This window comes from Chionomys nivalis, chromosome 19, assembly GCF_950005125.1.
Source record: "Chionomys nivalis chromosome 19, mChiNiv1.1, whole genome shotgun sequence".
NCBI lineage: Eukaryota > Metazoa > Chordata > Mammalia > Rodentia > Cricetidae > Chionomys > Chionomys nivalis.
This window is the reverse complement of record NC_080104.1, coordinates 3,726,640-3,754,347: the sequence shown is the minus strand read 5'-3', so window position 1 is coordinate 3,754,347 and position 27,708 is coordinate 3,726,640. Positions and strand designations below refer to the sequence as shown.

The following is a 27,708-nucleotide window of genomic DNA, read 5'->3' as shown; positions in this document are numbered from 1 at the left end:
TGCCTATGCTTGGATGGGCGTTAGTGGTATATCTGTCTTTTAGTCATTTCTGCTTCTGTAAGTAACCCTAATAAAACTCACTGGTTCACCATGTTGTACGGTGATATTTTGTTTGTGTGATAATTAATAAAGCCTGTCTGAGGATTAGAATGTGGAGCAAGCCACTAGTTAGCCACAAAGACCAGGCAGTGGGGGCACACACCTTTAATCTCAGCCCTTGGGAGGCAGATGCAAACAGATCTCTGTGAGTTTAAGACCACCTTGGGCTACACAAGATCTATCCAGTCTAAAAGAGAATCAGAGTCACGCAGTGGTGGCTCACAGAGATCCATCTGCCTCTGCCTCCCAAGTGCTGGGATTAAAGGTGTGTGTCCTCACTGCCTGGTCTCTATGGCTATCTAGTGGCTAGCTCCATACTCTGATTGCCAGGCAAGCTTTATTTGTTAAAGAACAAACAAAATATCCCCACAATGTTGGACTTCAGTGGTATCCATACTTTGGTCTGTTAGAGGTTCCCTATCTAGTGTTGCATCTCCCCAGGAAAATTTTTTGCTACAAAACTCAGTGCAATTAATCACTGACCCATTTCAATAGCCCCTATTTGGTTTTTGTTTATTTGTTTTTTGTTTTGTTTTTTCAAGACAAAGTTTCTCTGTAGCTTTGGAGCCTGTCCTGGAACTAGCTCTTGTAGACCAGGCGGGCCTCCAACTCACAGAGATCCGCCTGCCTCTGCCTCTCAAATGCTGGGATTAAAGGCGTGCGCCACCACCGCCCGGCTGCCTTTATTTTTTTTTTAAAGATTTATTTATTTATTTATTTATTTATTTATTTATTTATTTATTTATTATGTATACAGTGCAGGCCAGAAGAGGCAACCAAGTCTCATTACAGATGGCTGTGAGGCACCATGTGGCTGCTAGGAATTGAACTCAGGACCTTTGGAAGAGCAGGCAAAGCTCTTAACCACTGAGCCATCTGTCCAGCCCTCTATTTGTTTTTTGAGACAGAGTCTCACTTTGTAACCCTGGTAGCCTGGTACTAAATGTGTAGCAGTGGCTGGCTTGGAACTCACTATGTAGACATGCTGGCCTCTGTCTCAGAGATCTGCCTAGCCCTGCCCTGAGTACTGGAATTAGAAACATGAATCCACATCTGTCTGATGAGACTGTTTGTTTGTTTGAGACTCAGCCTCTCAAAGCTCAGACTTGAATATCTGATTTTCCAGCTTCTAACTCTGCAAAGCTGGGTTACATGTAGCTTTGGTAAGTGTAACCAAAACTTTTGTAATTAGATATATTCCTTCTGCAATCCCAGAACTCAGGATGTAGAGGAAGGAGAATCAGAAGTTCAGCCTAGGCTGCATACATAGGACCCTGTTACAAAGAAAGGTAAGCGAGGCAGGATTTTACTTGTATAGCCAGTTTATAATCCCAGTGACCCATCCAGCAGGTCCAGTTATTCAGGCTCTGAAGAGGCTCTACCTGTAAGAATCATGGGTGAGAGAAAAGAAGGAGACCAAGCAGAATTTAATTGTCAAGGTCTCACTTTATTAGGGTAATGGTTACAGCTTATATAACCCTTGAATGAGGAACTTGGCTTTGGGTGGGGGGTAGGGGGTAGCAAACGTCACCAGTTAGCACACCTGGTGTTTTTTGTGTAAGCGGAAACATTCTTTTTGTGATTCCGTTAACAAACATTTCTCAAGATAGTTGGGATATGGGGCTCTCTGCAAACATCCTTAGGACAATGGTCCCTGCTATCATCTTTAGGACAATGGTTCCTGACATCCCAGTTTCTCTGCTGAGGCAGGAGAATTTAAGGCCAGTCTACCCAACTTTGTGGAACACTGTGGAAGGCCTTGACTCTAGCTGTCTCCATAATGGCAAACATGTATATGGCAGGCCTTGTCCTTTTCCTCCATTCTCTCTACCTTTCTTAAAAAACACTTTACATTACATTGGGAAAACTGCCACCAAGGCTTCCCTGTATACCTTTATAAACTGCCATTTGTCTGTGTGCCTCATCTGTCTCCTCTCTATCCAGAGGCAGTCACTGTCCTCCAGGACAAATATTCCTGTTCCTTTCCCCCTTCTCCCTTGTCCTCTATCTCCTGTCTTTGTCTCCTATTCTCTGCCCTTTGTCCCTCTGAGACAAATAAATCTCCTTTGTGATGAGAGCTTGGTCTTGAGGTCCCTTTAGCTGTCTGAACATTTTGTAAAAAGTGATGAGGACTGAGGTAGAATGCTTGCCTATCATCAAGAAGTACTGTAAAGTTTTTAAATGAAGTTTTATATATGTTTGTTTAAACCTTTTATACAGATAGGATCTAGAATGTAAGTTATTTTAAACAATTATCTAGCATTAACAATAATAAAATTTATCATATTAAGATTGTTCCAGGGGAGCTAGAGAAATGGCTCAGAGGTTAAGATCACTGGCAGCATTTTCAGAGTTCCTGAGTTCAATTCCCAGCAACCACATGGTGCCTCACAACCATCTATAATGAGATCTAGTGCCCTCTTCTGGTGTGCAGGCAGAACACTGCATACATAACAAATAAATAAATAAATCTTAAAAAAAAATAGTTTCAGAAAATCTAGGTCCTGCCGGGCGGTGGTGGCGCACGCCTTTAATCCCAGCACAGAGGCAGGCGGATCTCTGTGAGTTCGAGACCAGCCTGGTCTACAAGAGCTAGTTCCAGGACAGGCTCCAAAGCCACAGAGAAACCCTGTCTCGAAAAACCAAAAAAAAAAAAAAAAAAAAAAAAAAAAAAAAAAAAAAAAAAAAAAAAGAAAATCTAGGTCCTACTGAGCTTGGTTTTTTGACATTTAATTTGTTTCTATAAATTTCCAGTTGCTTAAGAGGTACTCACATTCAGCTTTCCAAAAGTAGCAAGTCTTTCAGTCAAAATTAGAAGGTTTGGGCTTCATTTCTTCTACTTGTACAGCACTTTCTTCCCAATTAGGAGATGCACTGGTAAAATATGTCTGCGTGTTTGTATTATACATAACAAGACCCTATCTCAAATGATATTTAATAAACCTAACTTACAAACACCACAGAAAACACAGCCTACCTTAGGCCTGCTTAGAATAGTCCACACTCATCAGTCTGGCAGAGCAGGCATGGAATTGCAGCTGCTTGGAAGGCTGAGGCAGGAAGACTGCCAATTAAGATCAGCCTTAGAGAGCAAATTCCAGGCTAACCTGGGATAATTCTTGAGAGTATCTCAAAATATAAAGTACATGGGGCTGTTGTTGTACCTACAAACAGAAAGCTCCAAGCTCAATTCCTGGCTCCCCTCTCTTGCCTCCCAATGCAAGAAAGAGCATTTACCTTAGTTTACTATTTCACAAAGTGTCTAACATAAAGCCCATCTCTCTTTTTTTTAAAAAAGATTTTTTATTTATTTATTTATTTATTTATTATTGTATACAGTGTCCTGCCTGCATGTACCCCTGCCCACCAGAAGAGGGCGCCAGATCTTATTACAGATGGTTTTGAGCAACCATGTGGTTGCTGGGAATTGAACTCAGGACCTCTGGAAGAGGTGCTCTTAACCTCTGAGCCATCTCTCCAACCCCAAGCCCATCTCTTAAAGCACTGAATGGCTCATGTAGGGCTGTGTTCAGTGAGATAAAGTCGTTAAAGGAGAGACCTGACTCTGGGAGGTTGTCTTCTGACCTCCACATGTATAAAGTGGTTTGGAAACACACAAACACACTGCAATGAATTGCTCATGTAACACTGAGATGAAAAGCAGATGGATGCACAAGTGCAGCCTCACACCATGGTTGTGATGGCTAAAGAAGCTCCATTTATGCTGAGCATCCATCTTGGAATCCTCTGGCTGTTTATCTCTGGCTGCACCCAGAAATGTACTGCCATGATCATCTTTTTATGATGTGACTAACTGCTTTTTCGGCTTCTGTAACTTGCTTACACACATACCCAAAAATTATTTTGAGTTGCCTTAACCACTTAATTTGGCAGAACAAACCAGTTTTTTTGCTTGCTTGCATAGATAATGAAGGTCTTTTTGTGGGTTTTGCCTTTTAAAAAACCCTCCCTATATCCCTCTTTCGGGACATACCTGAGGTTTGACTTTAAGGCTGGTGTCCTACCAGCAGCTAATCAACAAATCTTTTAATTATAATTGAATATAGTCTAGGGTGTTTTACCATAACACAATGAAGAAAAAAAGTCAGAGAGTCGCCGTTTTTCTTTTTTTTTCAAAGATAAGATGAACCTCTGAGTTTTAAGATTACAGGTGGGCACCATCATGCCAATCCTAAATTATTTTATTTTTCTTTTCTTTTTTATTTGTTTTCTGAGACAGGTACATGTAGCTTTGGGTATCCTGGAACTTACTATGTAGACCAGAATGAGCTTGGACTCACAAAGGTCTACCTGCCTTTGCCTCCTGAGTGCTGAGATTAAAGGCATACACCATCACACCAGGCTAAATGACTTTCACATAACTAGTTTCTGTCGTTTAAAATATTATTTTTAAAATTATTTTATTTATTATGCATGGATATTTTGCACAAATGTGTATATGTGCACCATATGTGGGTGCTAAGAACAGAATCAAGGTCCTCTGCAAAATCAGTATATGTTACTAACCTCTGAGCATGCCTAGCTCTATAATTAATTTATTTCATTCATTTCTCTCCTAGGAGTGGATCCCACAGTTTTCTGTTTGCTAGCTGAAAGCCACATCACCAGTCTGGCACCTCCCTACCCTTTTTTTAATTTATGAGACTAAATTTCATGTAGCCTAGCATGACTTTGAACTTGTGATCCTTCTGCCTCTACCTCCTAAGTGTCAGCATTACTAGGATGCACCATTACAGTTAGTTTTATACAAGGCTGGGGTAGAATACCCTCACTCTCCTAACCATGGGTCAACCACATAGTGTTTCTTGTTGTTGTTTTGTTTTGACTTTTCTGTATTTCCTTATTGCCCCATTGTCTCTCTTCCATAAGCCTGCTTTGCAACTACTTGTGATTTTACTCCTTAAAGGGGGCCCAAGAAATGGATTCCCAGCAGTCTGTAATCAAGCTTGCTTCAATTTTTTTTTCAAAAAAATTTATTTATTTATTTATTTATGATGTATACAATATTCCGTCTGTGTCTATGTCTGCAGGCCAGAAGAGGGCACCAGACCTCATTACAGATGGTTGTGAGCCACCATGTGGTTGCTGGGAATTGAACTCAGAACCTTTGGAAGAGCAGACAATGCTCTTAACCACTGAGCCATCTCTCCAGCCCAAGCTTGCTTCAAATTTGTCACTAAATTGTGGTAGTGTTCTCATTGTCACCTGGTGGGACTAACATCCACTTTCCACATGGTGACTCATAACTGTCTATAACTCTAGATTTAGGGAATCTGACACATTTTGACATCCTTAGACACCATGCATGCATGTGGTGCACATGTATACAAGCAGGTGAAACAAACATAAAAACAAACCTTTAAAAAGAATTATTGTTTGTGTTTGGTTTACTTTTATTACATATTAATTTAATGTGTATGTATGTGTGTGGGTGTGTGATGCAGGAGAATTGTCTGTATTCTGTCAATCATGTTTTAAATAAATGCTGATTGGCCAGGCAGGAAGTATAGGTGGGAAACCAGACAGGAAGTAGAAATGATGTAATGAGAACAGGAGAATTCTGGGAAGGAGGAAGTTGATTCCTCCCAGTCCTGCCCAGACTCCGAAGAAGTAGGATGTGACCTGCCAGCTAAAAAAGGTACCAAGCCATATGGCAAAAATAGATCAGAATAATGGGTTAATAATGGGTTAATATGGCCTGAGCTAATGGGCCAATCAGCTTTATAACTTATAGAGATCTCTGTGTGATTTTCTTTGGGGCTTGCCGGCTGTGGGGTAACGGGCGGGACAGGAAACACAAACAAGCAAGGCAGTGCCCATGTTACATGCATGTGTGTGTATGTGTGTGTGTGTGTGCCACATCACAGTAGTGGGAATCACAGGACAACTTGAAGGAGTCTTCACCTGCTGAGCCATCTTTCCTCTCCAATTTTTAAACATTTTATTTTATATGTAATTTTATGTGTATATGTTCCAGAAGACAGCTGTCTTATTTAGGGTTATTATTGCTGTGATTATTAGTCACACAGTTTGGTCATGACCAAAGCAACTTGGTGAGGAAAGATTTTATTTGACTTACACTTCAATATCACTGTTAATTATCAAAGGAAGTCAAGACAGGAACTCAAAACAGGCCAGGAACCTGGAGGCAGGAGTGGATTCAGAAGCCATGGAGGGGTACTGCTTTCCCTTTGGTCCTCATGGCTTGTTCAGCCTACTTTCTTCAAAACCAGCAGTCCAGGGATGGCACCACCCATAATGGGCTGGGCCTGCCTCCATCAATCACTGGACAAGAAAAAGCCCTACAGACTTGCCTGCTGCCCAGTCCTATGGAGGCATTTTCTTAACTGAGATTTCCTCCTGTCAAGTGACTTTAGCTTGTATCAAGTTGGCATAAGACTATGCAGTGCAACACCATTTCCCAGTACCCCTCACCATCTTCTAGTTCCTAAATTCTTTCTGGACCATTTCCCTCTCCAGTCACATTTCCTGAACTTCGAGGTGGAGAGCAGTTAATACAGATGCCCCGGTTAGAGCTGTGCACCCAACAATCACTTATTTTCAGCACTTTAACCAGTCTGCATTAACTGCTTCCCAGTGTTAGAAGGTTCCATGGCCAAGGTTGAGAGCATAAATATTTAGAATGTAAAACTGACAGCATGTCTGTCTACTTAGCAAAACAACAGTGATAGAATCCTTCTTGGGGCCTAGGACCTCCAAGCCATGGGCTTTTGTCCAGGTTTATAGTACCCTGATGGAGGTGGGTCTTGTATTAATCTGTTGCTTTCATTGGTTAATTAATAAAGAAATTGCCTAGGCCCATTTGATAGGCCAACCCTTAGGTGGGTGGAGTAAACAGAACAGAATGCTGGGAGAAAGAAGCCGAGTCAGTGAGTCGCCATGATTCTCCCACTCCAGACAGACGCAGGTTAAGATCTTTCCTGGTAAGCCAGCTCGTGGTACTACACAGAATATTAGAAATGGGTTAGATCAATATGTAAGAGCTAGCCAATAAGAGGCTGGAACTAATGGGCCAGGGAGTGTTTAAAAGAATACAGTTTCCGTGTAATTATTTCGGGGCATAAGCCATGTGGGCGGCTGGGTGCCGGGGATGCAGCCCCGCTGCTCATATTACAACAGTACCCGGTATGAATTCCCTCTGTGGAGATTGCTCAAATCCACAGAGGAAGTGGTTGACTCCTATAACTTTCCTCCACTCTTGCACAAGTGGACACTAGGCGAGATCCTGGCAAGATGGTGTTAGAACATGGAGGCTTCAGCTCCGGATATTGTTGATTCTTCTTTTCTCCTTCAGCAGCCTATAATGTACCTGCATGGCACTAGGAAAACTAATCATCACGGTAGAAGTTTCTCAGATCAGTTCTAGCTCAGTTTCTCTGTGTCTACAATCAGAGTATGCTATATCTTCAGCAATAGGGTCATGCCTTAGAGTTACAGAGGGTAACCAAGAGCTATAACAGTGGTTTGTGTTGTTTTGCTGGCCTCCCTGACCAATAATTCAAAGAGAGGCATCCCATGCCTGGCACCGAGGTTTTCATCAACACTTTGGGTCCGCCACTCTCCCCAGCATACTGGGTTTCCTTGATTCTTTCTCTAAAGTTACCTTGTTGTGGACTGGCTGTTCGTCTCTGTGTCTGACCGACATGTCAGCCTCTTTCTTCCTTCTGCTTCTGTTTTCCACGCAGGGACCTAATGTCCTTGTATCACCAGAGCTCCAGAGGAGTATCACTATGTCCATGAAGTCTTCCTTATTTTTAAAAATGTATTTCATGAATACAATTGGCTTTAAAACAGGGTCTCGCTATGTACCTTGAGCTGTCTTGGAACTCTTTATGTAAGAATAGTCTGGCCTCAAACTCAAACTTTTGTTTTGTTTTTGTTTGTTTTTTTTTGAGACAGGGTTTCTCTGTGGCTTTGGAGCCTGTCCTGGAACTAGCTCTTGTAGACCAGGCTGGCCTCGAACTCATAGAAATCTTCCTGCCTCTGCCTCCTGAGTGCTGGAATTAAACGCGTGCACCACCACTGCCTGGCCTAAACTCAAACTTTTTGATTCTTTTGTTGTAGTTTTTTGTTTTTTCCAGAAGGGTTTCTCTGTGTAACAGCCCTGGCTGTCTTGGAACTTACTTTGTAGACCACGCTGACCTCAAACTCACAAAGATACTCCGACTTCTGCTGGGATTAAAGCACTCACCACCACGCCCAGCAAAGGATGATGATGAGTTCAAGGCCAGTCTAGACTACACAGCAAGACTCTGTCCCTAAAACAAACAAAAAACCTTTGGGCCAGCAAAGGTGACTAATAAGTAAAGGCCCTTGCCATCCTCAAAGACAGTCTATACACAGGCACTATGTTATGCATACAATCCCATGGCTGCTCTTTCATCTCCCCTTCCCCCTTTAGATAATATTTACATCCAGTGGCTCATACAAATGTCAAGTGGACCATCCCATCAATGTAACAAATGGCATAGGGTGGAACACGATACCCTATCATCCTTTGTTTTTTTTTTTTTTTTTTTTTTTTTTTTTTTTTTTTTTTTTTTTTTTTTGGTTTTTCGAGACAGGGTTTCTCTGTGGCTGTGGAGCCTGTCCTGGAACTAGCTCTATAGACCAGGCTGGTCTCGAACTCATCTATCATCCTTTGTTAATGTCGTAATGTAAGACGTTGTTTGAGCTGAGAACTACAGTCACTTAGTCTTGGTAGGTAGCTGGATGGGCATCAGCAGGCCAATCCGTGAGGACAGATCTCCTTCACCATATCCTTGACTCCAGCTCCTATTTGCAGGGTGTTTTATCAAGGTGAAGAGGCACCATGACCACAGCTACCATTATAAAGGAAAACATTTAATTCGGACTGATTTACAGTTCAGAGGTTTAGTTCCTTGTCATCACGGTGGGTGGGAAGCAGCAGCATGCAGGTGTGGTGCTGGGGAATGAGCTGAGAGTTTTGCATCTGGATCTGCAGGCACAGGAAGTGACAGTGACACACTGGCCAGGCTTGAGCTTCTAGCCCTCAAAGTGACACCCTTCCTCCAACAAAGGCACAAGTGCAACTCCCTATGGACATATGGGGGCCATTTTTATTAAAACCACCATATGTGGCAACACAGCTTTTAATTTAATTAAGTAATTTGAAGATAGCACCTCATTATGTAGTCCAGCCTAGCTTTGAACTTGCTACCATATGTCTCTGCTTCCAAAGTCCTGGGATTACATGTAGGCATTGTCACCCCAGCTAGTACAACCAATTTGTAGAAAGGGAAGTATCCCAATTGCCCCTTCTTAGAATTTAAAATATTGTATGAAATACAGGAGGGTGAGCCGGGCGGTGGTGGCGCACGCCTTTAATCCCAGCACTGGGGAGGCAGAGACAGGCGGATCTTTGTGAGTGCCATCACACTTTGAATAGATTTCTTTTTAAAAGTTTATCTTTAATCTACTGGGTTACATTTTTTTTTTTTTTTTTTTTTTAAGAAAATTGAGAATTCAGAGGTATATCTGACTCTGGGTAGATATAAGCAAGCAGTTTAAGCTGCTCAAACCAAAACATAAAGGTTGCAAAGACAAACTATTGTTCTCTCCAACTGGGCTTGTCAAATCACTTGACCAACAGGAGGTGGGAGAGGAAACCCTGGCAAAAAAAAAAAAAAAAAAAAAAAAAAAAAAAAAAAAAAAAAAAAAAAAAAGAAAGAAAGAAAGAAAGAAAGAAAGAAAGAAAGAAATTGGTTGGTTGGAAACTCTAGCTTGCGCCTGTACAATCTGAGAAGCCCCATCTTTCTCTGTTTCTGTCTGTTTGTCTGTCTGTCTCCAAATCTCACCCTCTCAGAGAATTTCCAACTAAAGAAAAGGCGACAAAAAGCCCAATTCTGCATTCTTGGCAACTGCAGCAGCTCCTCCCCCGGAGTTGCCAGCAGCCTGTCTGGGTCTAAAGCATTCAGTCTTTGAACTTGGACACAAGCCCAGCTTGTGGTGGACATGTCATCACCTCTCTCCTACAGGCTATATAAGCTTCCTGCTTCAGGTCTGGCACGTGACTTTTCCTGCCTCCATCTCTGGAACTGGAGAACTTGTGCAGGAGTTTCTTTGCTCAAATAATCCTGTTTTGTTTTGTTTGTTTTCTTTTACTTTTTCATTTAGGGTTGATCTGGTTTCCTGCATTAGCAGAGAAACCTATTATCACAGTACAGAAAATCTATTAAAAATCACATCTTAGGAAAGTAGATAGCCCTACAACATATTAAGTAGACAGGAAAATCCTCAGCCCCTTCCACGAGATGATGCTCTTACACACCCATAAGTCCCCCTCTCTGTGCAGATATTTACAGGTTTGCAGTATGGAACTTGTCTGAATTTCTGACCTTTACCTCAGAAAGTTTGTCTTTTACTTTCCACCCGTTCTTTCTTCAGTTACTGGTCAAAATCAAAAGTACATTTCCCCTGACACTCTGGGTCGGTATTTTCCACTTTCCTCTGAAGGATGCACCCTCCAAACCCACCCTTCAATACAGCTGTTTGCACCCCCACCCCAACTGCAGAACAGGCTTACTTTTCGGATTCTAACAAAAAAGAAGCCAGTATCTCCTTTCCTCTTCTGAGTCTTCCTCTGGGCAGTGATTAACAGTGATTACAATGGACCCCAAGCTTCCCTTCTGAATTCATTTCAAAAGTCTTAGATGTGCTGGGTGGTGGCCCACACCTTTAATTCCAGGACTTGGGAGGCAGAGACAGGTGGATCTTTATGAGTTCGAGGCCAGCCTGGTCTACAGGGAGAGTTCCAGGACTGGCTCCAAAGCTAAAGAGAAACCCTGTCACGAAAAACCAGAGAGAGAGAGAGAGAGAGAGAGAGAGAGAGAGAGAGAGAGAGAGAGAGAGAGAGAGAGAGAGAGAGAAACTGGACTCCCCAGTAAAGTTATTCTAATTTAATGACATTATTGTTAAAACACCAGAGAGCAACTGTAGAAAGGAAAGTGCTGTAAAACCTGAAGTTTTCTTTGTTTGTTTGTTTGTTTGTTTGTTTATACACAGGGGCTCTCTGTGTGGTTGACTTGGAACTCACATAGTCTGATCTGTTTTTATGCTTATGTAGTTCTGGGATCAAATCTTATTAATATTTTTTGAGGCAAGAGTCTCACTGGGGATGCCCAGGATACCCTGGAACTCATGGCCAATCTCCTGCTTCAGCCTCTCAGGTACTGAGATAATAGGCATGAGCCTCCATACTGGGCTAAGGCCAAGCCTAGGAAGGGATGCTGGTCAAACGCAAACTAATAAGATGCTGCCATTTCACAGCTGCAGGTTTCACGGCTCAGAGAAGACTTCCTTTCCCCTGGCATAACATCGCTGTTAGAAACTGTAACCACATTCACATGTGAGCCCGCGTTAAAAGAACACAGGATCTGGAAAGAGGATCCCGAAAAACACAAACAGCACGGGCAAGGGAGGATTTACAAGGGAAAGCACATCCCTTACGGCTGAAGTGTGAAGCTTGCCAGACAACCAATCATAAACGCATTACAACCCATGTCCCACATTATGACCATGGCTTGCTCCGCAGAATTAGGGCACTTGCCAGCGGTGCTGACACACAATGTAGGGCTTTTCAAGTCGTTTTAGGAGGGTGGACTCAAGATGAAAAACTTAAATAACTTGCTTTCAGCGACAGGGACAATAGTTTTGCTTATAAAGTTTAACTAAAAATCAGCATCACTTCTGGACACAGTTTAGCCGGCTAACATGCACACCGGGGTTTCACCTTTGAAAGCATAATAGACAAGAAACTAACAGCAGACTGCAATCGTGCCAACCCGAGTGAATCCTGCAGGCAGACTCATTTCAAACTTTTCCACGCACTCAGCTTTTATTTTGCGACCCCGTAACGTTCTCTAACAAGAGAGAGAGAGCGCTCATTGATTCTTCTCTCTTTGGGCCGATTCGGCTCAGAAACTATCAGGGAAAGAGGGATGGGGAAGAATTCTTAAAAGAAAAAGTTTTTCCCAGAGTCGTTTAAAAAAAAAAAAAAAAAAAAAGGAACCTCTCACGCCATGATTTCGGTGAATTAGCAACAAAGAGGAGGATTGGCCGCTGACGGATACTTCTGAAAAACATTTTTTTCCTCCGGCTCCCGCTAGGGTGGAGGAAGTTGGGTCTCCGCGCGGGAGGGTGTCAGGCCCAGCAACGCCGCAGCGTAGGGCGGCAGGTGCGTGGGCTGCAGCGGCCCGGCTTCTCGGGTCGCCGGTCACCCGCAGGCCCTGGCGCGCAGGGCGGGTGGCCACGCTAGCAGCGACATGCCGGCCGCCCAGGGGAGCAGACCGCGGCCCCGGCGCTCAGGCCCGCTAGCGTCCTAGCCGCCCCGGGCGGCTCGGGGGCCTGCGATCGCCAGCGGCGGAGCGCGGCGGGGGTGGGGAGGGCTCAGGGCGGCGGCCTGGGTTGGGGGGAGGGTCTGAGCTCCGCCACGGGCGCCCGCAGGGACCCTGGCGGCGGCGGGTGACACTCGGGGCGGCATGGCCGAAGCTGGCGGGGCCGGCTCCCCTACACTGCCGCCCGCTCCCCAGCACGGCTCTCCCCGGACCCTGGCCACCGCCGCCGGGAGCTCTGCTTCCTGCGGGCCAGCGACCGCGGTGGCCGCGGCAGGCACAGCCGAGGGACCGGGAGGCGGCGGCTCGGCCCGGATCGCCGTGAAGAAGGCGCAACTGCGCTCGGCTCCGCGGGCGAAGAAACTGGAGAAACTCGGCGTGTACTCCGCCTGCAAGGTACCCGCCGGGACGCGCGCGATAGCGGGGTCACGGGCGGGCCCGGACCCTCCTCTCCCCTCCCCCACCCCGCTCCTGGCCTCCGGAGAGCACCGCGGAAGTGCTGCACTCGCTGCGCGCGCTCCCCGCCGCGGCTTGCACAACGTCCCGTAGGGGTAGGGGTTATCCAGATCTGCTCGTCTCCTTCTTCTGGGGATGTTGAGTCTTGGCTTCCAAGTGCCGGGGCTACCCTGGGGCTTTGTTGCTCTGTAGGAGTTTGCGGGAGACCTTTCACAGGACTGTGCTTGGTGTAGCGAACCACTCTCGGCTGGGAGCATCTTTTTGGGGGTGGGGGGTGGGGATCTGAGTGTGTCTCCCTGCGCTCGCCCTTCCCCCTGTGCCCCGCTAGGAGGAGCTGGGTTCCGGAGTGAGCGAGCAGAAGAGTCCCGGAATACTAGTGCTCTGCGGGAGCGAAGGGGCGGAGCGCGGGGTGGGAGGTGGGCACAACCCCAAGCCTGGGTCCTTTGGAGCCTGGCGCCTCGGACGGGCGGCGACAGCCCTGTCATTATTGTGTTATTACTTGTTTAGGGATTGCGGCGCCCTTGGCCGCTTAGGGCGTAAACAAGGTCTGGCAAGGTGATGGCCCAGGCGGCGAGTACTTCACAGTCTGAGGACAGTTTTCTTGCCCTTCTCCTTCCCCGAGGGCTCTAGGTTCCCTGGAGCCTCCAGCTGGAGATGCTCGTGGAGGGGCTCGCTCCCTAGGCCCAGGCGGCGGCTTTGTTTTGACAGGGTGACAGCAGAAGGGGGCGGGGACTTGGCCTTGTCAGCTTCGGCGGCTTGTAGCTGGGTCCAGGAAGAGGCGCACTCACTCACACCTCCCGCGTTGCTGCTCCCGCCTACTGCGAAAGGGGTCAAGTTCTCAGCGTCAGCGTTCTCAGCCCTCCCCTCCACAGCGACGAAGGATAAACCGAGCAGATGACATCCCTCCCGGGGAATGCTGGCTGCTGTGTTTACTGGCGCTTCTGAGGGCCTTGGATGGTCTCCCGCAGGCCTTTTCCATGCGGCCACCTCCTGTTTGGTCGTGCCTTTCGGAGCAGGCTCCACCGCCATGCTTTATGCTCTTGGTGTATGCTGGAACTGCTGAATGAGCCGGTGGAAATGCTGATGCGGAATCAGATCTGGGGTGGGGGTTTGAGGACCTGCGTTTCTAACAAAGCCCCGGAGGTGTGTGTGGTAATTGAGAATATTTTCCACGAAGCAAGTATATTGAATTCTGTAGAGGAGTTGTGAAATACTAACGTCAGTCATATGTCCTAAGGAATGAAGAAAAGGTGAATCAGGAGACCTGGGAAACGTCTGGAGTTCTACTGCAATAGCTCCAAAATAAGGAAGTCAGGACCCCTGGCATAGCACGAAGGCACAAAGGAGAGAGAGAGAATGACAAGAGAGAACCCAGAGCAAGCTCAAGGACTAATAAGCTTGGCTTTTGAAGCCTCTCTGTGTTTATGGAAACCCAGTCAGCTACTTCAGTCCTGCCTAGGATTCAGTATGTTGCCTGAGTTCCCATCACCAGCCACCGTCCATACAGCCTAATGTTGTGTAGTATCTGAAAATTTTCCTGGTGTTTCAGGCATGCATTTTTTTCTTTAAAAAATTTCCCCATGCTGGGCGGTGGTGGCGCACGCCTTTAATCCCAGCACTCGGGAGGCAGAGGCAGGCGGATCTCTGTGAGTTCGAGGCCAGCCTGGTCTACAAGAGCTAGTTCCAGGACAGGAACCAAAAGCTACGGAGAAACCCTGTCTCGAAAAATCCAAAAAAAAAAAAAAAAAAAAAAAAAAAAATTTCCCCAGGTCTTCCTATGAAGCCCAGGATGGCCTTGAATTCTATCTGCTTATGATTACAGTTCTACCACTATGCTCCCATTGGCCTTCAGTATTTAAAATTTTCCTGAGTAGTGAAACATACCTTCAAGTATGTAACTTTAGTATTTCTTGGCCATATTTTTTTTGACAAACTCCTAGGAAAGGAAAATCTGTTATTCAAGCCCTTTCTTCCTGCTTCTGTGAAACTTTGGACATGTGGGAGTTTAGTGTGTGTGTGGTGTGTGGGTTTGCATGTACCAGAGCACTCTGTGCAGGTCAGTTCTCCTTCCACATGGGTTCTGGGATTTGAACTCGGGTTGTCAAGTTTTTAGAATCAGCACTTTGCCTCCTGAGTCATCTCAGCAGCCTGAAAGTGTATGTTCATATTTGTAGATTTATTCAGTAAATGTTTTGAGGAATTCTAATTGGGTACCAGGCTGGGCTTAAGCCAGATACAATGGAGTTCAGCGAAGCCTTCTTTGAGGGTTAGGGGCTGGGAGTTGGGGAACTCAGGGACTGAGGCTCCTGTGGACAACTTCCTAGAGGATGTGTCTTCCTGATTACAACTTTTGGCTGACTGGAGTTGGGTGGGGTAGGGTTTCTTTCTGTGAAGAGAAACTGAAAGCAGTTTTGAAAACTTGGAATTGGGCCAGTCAGAGTCCTCACTTTGTTGGGGCCACTGGATTGGGAGAGGGGTGCTTAGGGATCCAGGACTAAGCTGGGAGGGACATTATCTTAGATTTTAAAAAAATAAAAGTTTATTTTATTTTCAGTTATGTGCATTTGTGTGCACATAAGTGCTCAGATGATTGTGTCTGCTTTAGACTGTGTTGGTTGGGTCAGACACTCTGTGGCTTTTTATCAGCTTGTGTTTGTGCTTAATGTAAGCAGACCACAAAGGACAGACGACTCAGCCTGTGCCAGTGGCTTCTGGGCCAGTGGGAGAGCAAGCAAGGTGGAAAAGTTGACTCTGGGAAGATACAGTTTCCTGGGGGCCACTGGAAGAAGAGCAGGCCTGAGACCAAGACAAGATGTGGCCCAGAGAAGAGAGAGAAAAGTCTGCGTGTAACAAACAAACGTGTTTTACAGGCTCCAGCCTAGAGTTCTTTGAACTGTGCCTGGTAAAGGTTGCATCAGAGTTTCTTGACTTCTGTGACACAGCCAGAGAGATAAGGAATATATCATGTAGACCTTGCTGACTTCTGGTCCTTTAGTTCCCCTTTTCCTGAGTCCACATTCTGTGTTTAGCCTGGCCGATGTTTCAGGGCCTTGTGAACAGTTCTTTTTCTATGTCAGGTATTTGCGTGGTTCCTTTGGGATCGATCTGAAAACTCTTCCGCCCTCTTGGAAGTTAATTCCCCATCCTGGGGAGGGAAGCTTATCACAAGGGTTCAGCATTGATCTCATATGCAAACACACAACCAAACCCTAACCAAAAACAAATAACTCCTCAAATTTGATCTCAGATATCTTGTGGTTCCTTTGTCGCTAGCCAGCATTTTCATCAGAAATTACCCAAATTCTTCCTTCCTGCAGATATGTGATTTGTTTATCGAGATAGAGGCTCTCTGTGTAGACCTCGCTGCCCTGAAACTTTATTTGTAGAACAGGTTGACCTTGAACTCACAAAGATCCTCCTGTCTCTCAGTACTGGGATTAAAGGTGTGTGCCACCTTGGCCAGCCTTATTAATTTATTTTAATATAGGTTGATTGGGAGCTAAAGATCCCATACTCTTAGCTTGGTAAGTGCTGGAATTATAAGCCTGCCCCCAAAGTATAATTTTTTGCCCTGTTTAAGTCAACTGACTGGATTCTGTTGGATCTGACTGGATGAAATTAGTGAGTGAGTAAATGAACCAGAGAAGAAAAGATCAAACTGCAAAATTTACCCCATTTCTCATCAGGTCCAGTCAGGGCAAGTGTACATACAAGGTGATTCCCTTCTGCTTGGCCCTGTGCAGATGGGTCAAACACATTCAGGGAAGTGAAAACATAAATAATAGCCTCTCCTGAGTCAAATCCTTGACTCTGTGATGGGTACTTGTTTATATTGGGATCTAATAACCATCAGCTTAATCAAATCGAGACAGAATAATTATCTAGTTAAGGTATCAGTGGTGCAAGAGCCCAATGAATAGCAGAAAGGGAACTGCCAAAGGCCCTCTGATGGCTGATATCAGAGTACTATCTAGATAGAGACTGGAAATGGAGCTTTTTTGAGTACACCCAGGTTATATCTGGTGTCTAATAAAGGGTTTGTATAGCCTTATGCCTGTGTCTCTGAACCCATGGACTGAGTCTGGTGCAGAATTCCTGAAGGTCGTTGTTTAACAAACTCAAGTCTGGACCACACTCTTATAGCACACAACGCAGTGGGTAAGGAGAGAGTGAGACCCCGAGACCGGGGAAGGAGAGCTTAAAGGGGAATAGCCGCAAGTGGGGTGAATGCATGTTTCGGGGTTGTGGGATTGGTTGAAAAGGGTGTACAGAGTAAGATGAATTCTGAGATTTTTGGTTAAACTTTGGGCACGAACTGTTAACAAAGGACCGTAAACTGCTGTTGGGATATCTGCAAGGACTAGGATGTCTGCAGAAAACATCTGGACCTCGTTAAGTTTTATGGCCCTGCTCCTTAGTTCCTTAATTGGCTATTTCTAGGGTATCCATTTAAATTTCGCTATCGCAGCACATTCCTGGAACTGAGGTCGACCCCTGGTCACTATGTGGTGTTAAGTAAAAAATAATAAGAAAGAAAGGCAGCTCCGCCAGCGCAAGAAATCCAGTTAGGTCCAATCAAACCAAATCAAATTGCCCATCGTTTTATTAAGAATGACACTCTCAGGTGGTCAGCATGGTGGTGGTGGTGGTGGTGGGGAGACAGAACAGCAGGGAGCCCATGCAGACTCAAAAAACCACGTGTTTCTCCTCTGGGATCCAACTTAAATACCCTATGGAATGCTGGGATTTGGAGTCCAGAGCAATGCAACCCCCAGGCCAGGTTGGCTGGGACGGGTGCCAGGGGCTAGGGGCTATGCTCCCAACTTAACTTATGGCTTAAGATGAAGCCCCCTTCTTTAAAATGGAACCTGAAAAGTCAGGTCCTCATAATAGAAGCTTTTAAAATATTATTAATATTAATTTAATAACATTAATTATTAATCAATTTAATTTTATTAATATTAATCCCAGCACTCAGGAGGCAGAGGCAGGAACTCTGTGAGTTCCAGGCCAGCCTGGTCTACAAGAGCTAGTGCCAGGACAGGCTCCAAAGCTACAGTGAAACCCTGTCTTGAAAAACCAAATCAAACCAAACTAAAGCCGGGCGGTGGTGGCGCACGCCTTTAATCCCAGCACTCGGGAGGCAGAGGCAGGTGGATCTCTGTGAGTTCGAGACCAGCCTGGTCTACAAGAGCTAGTTCCAGGACAGGCTCCAAAACCACAGAGAAACCCTGTCTCGAAAAACCAAACTAAAAAACAAAAATGAAAAAACCCACATAATGCCTCTGTGTTCTGCATAAACTACATAAAACAGGCCAAGTTACCTATCATATTGTAGAATGATTTCAGCTAATGGCTTTACCTCCTGATAGATCTAGGTCTATTTGGTTTTAATGGGTACTTTTCCTGGTAGCCGTTTTGTTCCCTATGCCAGGGAGCTTCCTTTTGATCTCATATTCTGGTCTGTTGGAGCGCATGGGGTGAGATAGTGTCTCCCGAAACTAGAATGTCTTTGTCAGGGCTCAGTAGGGCCGGGAGGGGATTCAAGCAGTGGGGCATTCCTCAGAAGCATCTGGATAGCTGACCCATCCAGTCACATCGGCTGGACTGGTTCACATCAGCTTCCAGCAAGTCCGGGGCTTGCGGTCATCTGGAGCAGGTTGTAGTCAGCAGCTGTTTCCTGGATGGTGGCTGTCAGTCAAGTGGAAATCTGCTGAGACAGATATAGGCTAGGGACAGAAGTTTAGGAACTTAAAAGAAAATCTTACTTTTGTAACTTCCAGGCCCACAGTCCTAGTAACTGGGGGTGGAAGGAGTCCCAAGACCAGAAGAGATATTTCACTATCAGGAACAGGCACGTGCGGAAACTTGGGGGCTGTACTTATCTGGAGTCGCTTTGACCTGTGAGAGGTGGATCCAAGTTTTGTGACCTCTTGGACTCCCTGAAGCTTACATGAATTTTTAGTTTACTAAAAGAGATAAAAGTCTTAGCTATCTACTGTAACCGGCACTGAAATCCACACTGTAGAGAAAGCAGCTAACAAGTGTTAGCTGAACAGACTCACCTTTGAGTCCTCGCAGAAGCGGTAGCTTTGGGTTAGAAAGCATGAACATTTTTTTCCTGTCCAGAAAGCTGGATATATAGATTGAACAGAGATGTTTTTAGCCTCATGAGAAGCATCTTTAAGTCTAAACTTAGAAGACAACTGTTGTAGTTAGGTGTCTATTGCTGTGAAGAGACACCATGACCGTGACAACTCTTGTAATGGAAGACATCTAATTGGGGCTGGCTTACAGTTTCAGAGTTTCAGTCCATTATCGTCATGGCAAGACTCATGGTGACATGCAGGCGGATACATACTAGAAAAGGCGCTGAGAGTTCTACATCTTGATCTGCGGGCACCAGGAGGCTGAGCCAAGCTGGGAGTAGCTTGAGCATATGAGACCTGAAGGCCCACGACCACAGAGACACTCTTCCTCCCACAAGGTCACACCTCCTAGTGATGGGCGGAGCATTCAGACCCAGGCGGCTATGGAGCCTATTCCTATTCCAACTTCCACAACAACCAAAGGAAACTTAAAATCTTGAGCTTGTGACTGCTAATAGGAACCAGTGCTCTGCTAGCTGAGCAGAACTCCATTGGTTAATGTTAAAACTGAACTTCCAAAGTCGTAGTATAACAATAGACGGGGGGGAAATAAGCCTGAAACATTTCTTATCTTTTTTTTTTTACATATCTTGGTGCACTTTTATTGGGGACTTTGGGTACCAGCCTCAGTACCCCTTCAGGGATGGGTTGGATGTCTATGGCAGGCAAGGATCTGAGGGCAAAAAAATTAACTGAAGTATGTTATCTCTGCATATTCTTTATTTTTTTGTGTGAGGGGGGAAGATGAAGTAAAGGGGGCATGGAGGAGATGAAGAAAAAGGAGAAAAATAAGAACAATAAGAAGAAAGAAGGAGAGTAGGGAAAGAAATAGAATAGCTAGTGAGGAGGAGGAGAGGAAGAGGAAGGGGTGATCCCCAGGAGGTTTCTAGTTTTTACCGACATAGTTGGAAAACTCCATAGGCAAAAAAATTGATAATACCCGTTAAAATCACAAAAAGGGCAAGTAAACCCTGACAAAGCTGTACTCTGGAACAGGTGACCCAACCATTCAAGCGGAAGCACCTGACTTTCCAAACCATTAGATAAAGTTACTAAACATCCCTCAATCCTGGATTCACCCATTCTCCTCCTCTAATCTCTTTGGTGATAACCAGTTTTGGGGATGCTCAGATTTGTTTGTTAGCAAAGGTGGGGCATGCTGCCTTCCTGCTCAGTTCCTGTCTTCTATAGAAATTTCTATGTGGTCTGTTAGCAGGTAATTTTGTGGGATTGACTATGTAAATTTGACAGAACAAAGAGTGAATGTCTTTGCTCCAATCCCTTTTGGTGTGGGGGGAATGGAGCAAGGTCACTTCATTGTCCCACAGAGGTTACACTGCTGAGGTGCTCTGGGTACGAATCCCATTTTGAAGGGAAGAATCATGACTTCGCAAGGTTTCCACAGATTTGACAGCGACTTTTCCAAAGACAATCCTGCAGCTCTGCAAAACGGGTTGTTCCACGTGGACGTGGACGTATACACTTCCCTGGATCTGCCTATTGGTTGTCAGCTGTGCATTCACTGTATGGTCTTGTGGCTCCAACACACTTTCTTTTGCAATTACAACTTGCATTTACACACCTTAAATAATTTTCTTATTCAAGCATTCTTAGCCTCAGACCTTTACATACCTTAGAACTTATATCCTCAGAACTTGCATAGGCTTTAAACCTTTTTCTTTCCACCTTCCATTTACCAGAGGCATTCCTGAAAAAAGTCATTGCAAAGCCGGGCGGTGGTGGCGCACGCCTTTAATCCCAGCACTTGGGAGGCAGAGGCAGGCGGATCTCTGTGAGTTCGAGACTAGCCTGGTCTACAAGAGCTAGTTCCAGGACAGGCTCCAAAACTACAGAGAAACCCTGTCTCGAAAAACCAAAAAAAAAAAAAAAAAAAAAAAGTCATTGCAAAACATGTTTTTTTTTCCTTTTTTTATTGATATTTATTGAGCTCTACATTTTTCTCTGCTCCCCTCCCTGCCTCTCCCCTCCCCCACTTCACCTTCCCCCAAGGTCCCCATACTCCCAGTTTACTCAGGAGATCTTGTCTTTTTCTACTTTCTACTTCCCATGTAGATTAGATCTATGTAAGTCTCTCTTAGTGTTCTCATTGTGACAGATTTCATTTCTTTGAGTACCTTTTGCGTTACTTCCTGCAGGTAATTTGTTTGGTTATGCAAAGAATAAGTAGAACATTTCCTTATAATTTCCTTGGCTTCTTGCCAAGTCAAATTCTGAGGCTTCTAGCACATTTCCTATTAATAGCTAGTTGTAGACCGCCTTGGTGGGTCAGTTAGTCTAGGGATTGTAACCCGCCTGGCTGGTCAGTTATTCCAGGATCCCGGAGAGGCGCTACCTGAAAGACATGGGCAGGAGACAGGAAGGAGGCCAACCATAGTTCTTGTCAAAGCCTCCGTTTATTAGCATCATGGTTGTGGCTTATATAGCCCCTGGATGAGGAATTTGGGTTGGGATGGGGGCAGAGGCAGGAAGGGATCTTGCCGCGATGGTCCAAGCCGGTCACGAGGTCATCGGCCAGGAGGTTAGGATCAGTCAGGTCACGATTCCTCAGTGAGGAAGTCACGAGTTGACACACCTAGTTCTCTAGATAGTTGGGATGTGGGGCGGGTTCCGCTAACAGGTAGCTCTCAAGATAGTTGGTTGTGGCGTAGGCTCTACCAACAAAACAGTTCTAAATACCGTTGGGGTGTGGGGCTCTCTGCAAATTCCCCAGGGCAATGGTCCCTGCAATAATTTTGGGGGAAATGGCTCCTGACAGCTAGTCAATTTCATCATTACCTTATGCCAAAGGACCTGTTACACCTATATGGGATCAGATATAACACCTATATGGGTTATATACAATGGATGATTTCTATTTCGGATTACTTGTTATAATAGAATAAATAACAAAGTTACTTCTGAATCATCTGGAATAAGTTTAGTGGTTTCAACATGTAAAATGACTTTTTTGCATATTGAGAATCAGTAACTGTATTAAGAGATTCTGGAAAATCTAATAATAATAGAATAAGAATAGCATATAATTCTGATTGATTTTTATTATTTTATTTTATTGATATTTATTGAGCTGTACATTTTTTCTCCTTCCCTCCCTGCCTCTCTCCTCCCCCTTCAATCCTCCCACAAGGTCCCCATGCTCCCAATTTACTCAGGAGATCTTGTCTTTTTTTAGTTTTCATGTAGATTAAATCAATGTAAGTCTCTCTTGGTGTTCTCCTTGTTGTCTAGGTTCTCTGGGATTGTGGTTTGTAGGCTGGTTTTCCTTACTTTATGTTTAAAAACCACCTATGAGTGAGTACGTGTGATAATTGTCTTTCTGGGTCCGGGTTACCTCACTCAAAATAGTGTTTTCTAGCTCCATCCATTTTCTTGCAAAATTCAAGATGTCATTATTTTTTTCCGCTATGTAGTACTCCACTGTGTAAATGTACCACATTTTCCTTCGATTGAGGGGCATTTAGGTTGTTTCCAGGTTCTGGCTGTGACAAACAAAGCTGCTATGAACATACATAGTTGAGCACATGTCCTTATGGCACAATTGAGCATCCTTTGGATATATACCCAAAAGTGGTATTACTGGGTCTTGAGGAAGGTTGTTTCCTAATTTTCTGAGAAATCGCCACACTGACATCCAGAGAAGTTGTACCAGCTTGCATTCCCACCAGTAATGCAGAAGTGCTCCCTTTTTCCCACAACCTCTCCAACATAAGTTGTTCTTGATCTTGGCCGTTCTTACAGGTGTGAGATGGAATCTCAGAGTTGTTTTGATTTGCATTTCTCTGATAACTAAGGATGTTGAACATTTCCTTAAGTGTCTTTCAGCCATTTTAGATTCCTCTGTTGGGAGTTCTCTGTTTAGGTTTGTACTCCATTTTTTTAATTGGATTATTTGATCTTTTGGTGACCAATTTCTTGAGTTCTTTGTATATTTTGGAGATCAGACCTCTGTCTGATGTGGGGTTAGTGAAGATCTTTTCCCATTCTGTAGGCTGTCGTTTTGTTGACCATGTCCTTTGCTTTACAGAAGCATCTCAGTTTTAGGAGGTCCCATTTATTAATTGTTTCTCTCAGTGTCTGTGCTGCTGGGGTTATATTTAGGAAGTGGTTCCCTGTGCCAGTGTGTTCAAGTGTACTTCCCACTCTCTCTTCTATAGGTTCAGTGTGGCTGGCTTTATGTTGAGGTCTTGGATCCATTTGGACCTGAGTTTTGTGTATGGTGATAGATATGAATCTATTTTCATTTTCTACATGTTGATATCCAGTTATGCCAGCAACACTTGTTAAATATGCTTTCTCTTTTCCATTTGATATTTTTTGTTTCTTTATCAAAGATCAGGTGTTCGAAGATGTGTGGATTGATATCCGGGTCTTCTATTCAGTTCCATTGGTCCTCCTGTCTGTTCTTATGCCAATACCAGGCTGTTTTCAGTACAGTAGCTCTGTAGTAGAGTTTGAAGTCAGAGCTTGTGATGCCTCCAGAAGTTCTTTTATTGTACAGGATTGTTTTGGCTATCCTGGGTTTTTTGCTTTTCCAAATGAAGTTGAGTACTGTTCTTTCGAGGTCTTTGAAGAATTTTGTTGGGGATTTTGATGGGCATTGCGTTGAATCTGTACATTTTTTTTTTGTAAAAAATTACAGTTGAAGCCTGTTTACAAGGCAAACCTGTCTGCCTTTTCTTAACTAAAGACCTAATAGATCTTCAAGACCTGATTTCTTACATATGAAATGAACTAACAAGGTTAGATAAAAACTTGGTTGGCTGCTTCTGCCAAGCTGACCTAAGTATAGTTGATCTAGTAGGTAGCTTTCCTAGGCTCCTGTGGTCTCCATAGCTTTGTTTGTGTCAGAGGAACCAGGGCATCATTAGTCTTTGGCAGGCAGGCCCAGGAGACCTGAGAGACGTTTCCTGTGGAGGACTACTGACCTTAGTTTGCCTAGGCAAAGTGGGGCAATTAACTTTCCAGTGTCATGCTTGTTCACAATTTGGGCAGGGTGGTGAGGGAGGCGATGTGGCCGTCTTGCCCAGTGGTTAACTTTACCACAATCCAGACTGAGCTGTCATTGTGGTGTCCCGTCTTCTTCTTTGGAGAACGTGGGGTCACTGCTAGCACATCTCTGACAAATTTGAGGACCATTATCAATTAAGTATATCTGAGCTAAACAAACTTGCTTGTTTTAAGCTACTTGTTTTAGACATATCCTTGAAAACACATATAGGAGACTAAATTTTTCCTGTAATTATTACTTAGCATCATTGTATGCATAGTTATGAACACATTAAAGAATGTGATCATTTATAAGGTGACTTACCTTTAACTTTCATGTTTTAGTTATCTTTAACAGTTTACACTAAATTAGTAGCTTTTATAAAGATTAGGATTTTTACAACTTTATCTTTGTTACTTTTGAGCCTTGAAGTTAGTAAAGATAAGGAGGCTAGGCAGACACTCTTTTTTTCTTTCTTTTTTTTTTTGGTTTTTCGAGACAGGGTTTCTCTGTGGTTTTGGAGCCTGTCCTGGATCTAGCTCTTGTAGACCAGGCTGGCCTCGAACTCACAGAGATTCACCTGCCTCTGCCTGCCAAGTGCTGGGATTAAAGGCATGCGTCACTGCCGCCCGGCTTAGCAGACACTCTTAAGCCTGAATACATCTTAAGTAAGGAGAGACATTCTCTAAGCCAGTTGTTCTCAACCTTTGTAATATTGTGACCTTTCCAAAGGTTCCCCATGTTGTGGTGACCCCAAGCACAAAGTCACTCTCACTGCCATGCCGCAACCACAATCTTGCCACTGTTAGGAATTGCAATGCAAACATCCAGCATGCATGTGGGCCTAGGCTACCCCTGTGAAGAGATCTTTCAGCCCTATAGGGTAAGAACTGCTCCAGGCCTTTTTTCAGATTGCTTAGGTTTTTTTCTTGTGGCATCATAACTTAGGAATATTCCGGTTTCTGCTGTTAAGTGTTTAGTGCTCAAAGTTGTGGCCTTAGTTGTTAACCCTTTTATTTATTTATTTTTAAGATCATTTATTAATAGTACAAAACGTTTTATGAGCTAAGAATGTCCCATGGTCTTATAAAGTTAAATATTTTAAAAGTTGTTTCTTAAAAAAATCCATTTGTTTTAACCTAAATTTCTGTAAAACCCCAAAATTTCCTCTTAAAATAGTTTATAATTGCTTAACTATATGTTTCTTGCAATATCAAAAAATAAAGTACCGTTTTTACTTCAAGAGAGAAGGCACATGGCACAACCATAATCTGCACAAGACAAAATCACTCTCCATTAGTACAAACAATTTGCTCAATATCTGTGATTCATTCACTGTCCTTTGGACTTTCCCAAGGGACTTGGGTCATTCCTCTGGCTCCACCCTTGGCAGCACATACAGCCTGATTTCTAGATCCTAGCCAGTCCTGTTTAATTGCAGGTAGAATTTCTTGTGACTATCACATGGAACAGTCACCTCCAAAACTGCTATGGTCTATTACAAATGGGCTCTCTTTAGGAACTCAAGCCCTGCCACACATTCGCAAACCTCAGCTTTTCTATATGACCCCTTCGTATCTCTAAAACCTGTACTACCTGGTTTACTCTAATGTTACAAAGTTTTACTTTCAGCAAAGTACATTTTTGCATATGAATGTTTGGAGATGCAGCTTTAGTACCTTATTAAACATACGTTGTTTTAAATTCTATCTTTCATAATCCTTGTTTTCCGGACAAATTATCATATAAAAATCCATTCGAATGCAGAATTTTGTGGAGGCCTGTTGTTACCTCCTTGGTTGGCCTTTGCCACACGGTTACTTTTAATCAAGACACGAGATCTGCCTTTTCCACTCCTAGCAGAGATGGCTGTCAAAAGATGGTGGTGAAGTTGCTTCGCATCCGCCCATTCCTGCCCTAGCAAAGTTGGCATTCAGCCATATGACTGCCTCAAGATGGTATCAAGGCATTTGTTGCTTATATTCCAAAATGGGATCATGCCATGGTGCCTCAAAGATTACATATGCATAGATTTTTAAATGTCAATCCTGTGTTACAAGTTTTTTATTTTTTCATTTTATTTTTTCAAGACAGGTTTCTTTGTGTAATCTTGGCTGTCCTGGATCTAACTCTGTAGACCAGACTGACATCTAACTCACAGACCCACCTACCTCTGCCTCTCAAGACTGCTGGGATTAACGGCATATACCACCAATGCCTGGTTCCCTATTACAAGTTTTAAGTTAAATTTTTTTTTAAAACAGAATTTTAACTATACCCAATAAAATAAACTCATAAATCTTGAACTATAGAATGTTCACATAAACCACATCTAATTTGTGGCTGTTCTGCTTTGCTTTCTTCTCCCTGTCAAAATGTCTGGTGACTCGACTGACACGGGACAGAGAGGAAACATTTAAATATGCTTGGGTCTAGAGAAAGGAGAGCCATAGCCCAACCCTAGGGCCAGATTTCCAATAGCATAGAACAACTTTAATGTTATTCACATCCGAAAGACATCTGAACTTACGCTAACCCAAATCCAGTGACCATAAAAGCGGCTATGGCAGTTGTGGCTGGTGGCTGACAACAGCAGAGACAGCAAAAATACGACCAAGAAACACTGTTGGACTCCAGCGTCCAAACACCGAGGAGGAGTCGCCCCCAGAGACCGCCTCACACACCACAGCCGATGCAAAAGCATGAGGATTTTATTAATTCCATCATGACAGGGTCCCCCAGCATTCAGGAAGCCGAGGGACCTCGAATAGCTAGCTGGTACAGTCTGTTATTCTTAAAACGTTCCCGCTTTCCCAACACAGTCTACTTTTAAAGGGGCCACAGAAGCAAGGGGGGTTGTTCTTTGACTATTCTGATTGGCTTATTCGAAAGGGCTATTACCAATAATTGACTGGAGAGCTGTTGCCAGATCAGGTGAGGTAAGAGGTCATTTTGACCTCGTTTCCCAGGGGACTGAACCAAAACATACGTATATGGGTAATTGTTCAGGAACTGAGTAAGTGCGAGTGTAGCTGTTAGGTCCTTGGTTCCCAGGGTAGGAGGGGAAGCACTATGGCACAGAGGCTGAGAGGATTCAGAATTGTCAAAATGGCTTCAGAATTGTCTTAAAGTCTTACAACACAACACAGAAAACTCATGTACTCAAAGAAGAGCAGTCAGAAACAAAACATGTGGTGGCCACTCTTCATCATACATTTTGATTCATACATTTTACAGCAAAACTTACAGACACACCAGAAAACAAAGACCTGTCCAAGTATATGAAAAAGACAGACAAAACTTTCTGCACGAAACAGATGAACAAAACCTTTCATCCAACCATAACCAGGCAGGTGATGTCTCACTATTTGCCTTGGAAGAGAGAGTCTTGGGGTCCTGTTGAGGCCCTTTCATATTCCAGATAGGGATCTCACAGAACAGAACAGCCTATGACTCACTAGGAGGCTTCCATAGATGCTTGCTGCTTTTCTTAGCACAGAAGTTTACCCTTATAGTCTGAAAACCAAAGATGGACTTGGACACTTGGGATGCTTCAGGCATGTGCCTCCCGAAGAGGCTCCTCAGCCTGGAGTTCAGGAGT

The 27,708-nt window shown here is 44.1% G+C and overlaps 1 protein-coding gene across 2 annotated transcripts in view; it reads left to right on the top strand.

Annotated features, from left to right (window-relative positions):
- Nucleotides 1-12,565: 12,565 nt before the first annotated feature.
- Nucleotides 12,566-27,708, top strand: part of Kat2b (lysine acetyltransferase 2B) — a 121,127-nt gene continuing 105,984 nt past the window's right edge. For both annotated transcript variants that reach the window (XR_009058770.1, XM_057794843.1), the window contains exon 1: nucleotides 12,566-12,890. Coding sequence is in view for 1 of the 2 variants with exons in the window: in XM_057794843.1 (XP_057650826.1) it covers nucleotides 12,642-12,890 (249 nt within the window). In the remaining variant the exon portion in view is untranslated. The remainder of the gene's footprint in view (nucleotides 12,891-27,708) is intronic.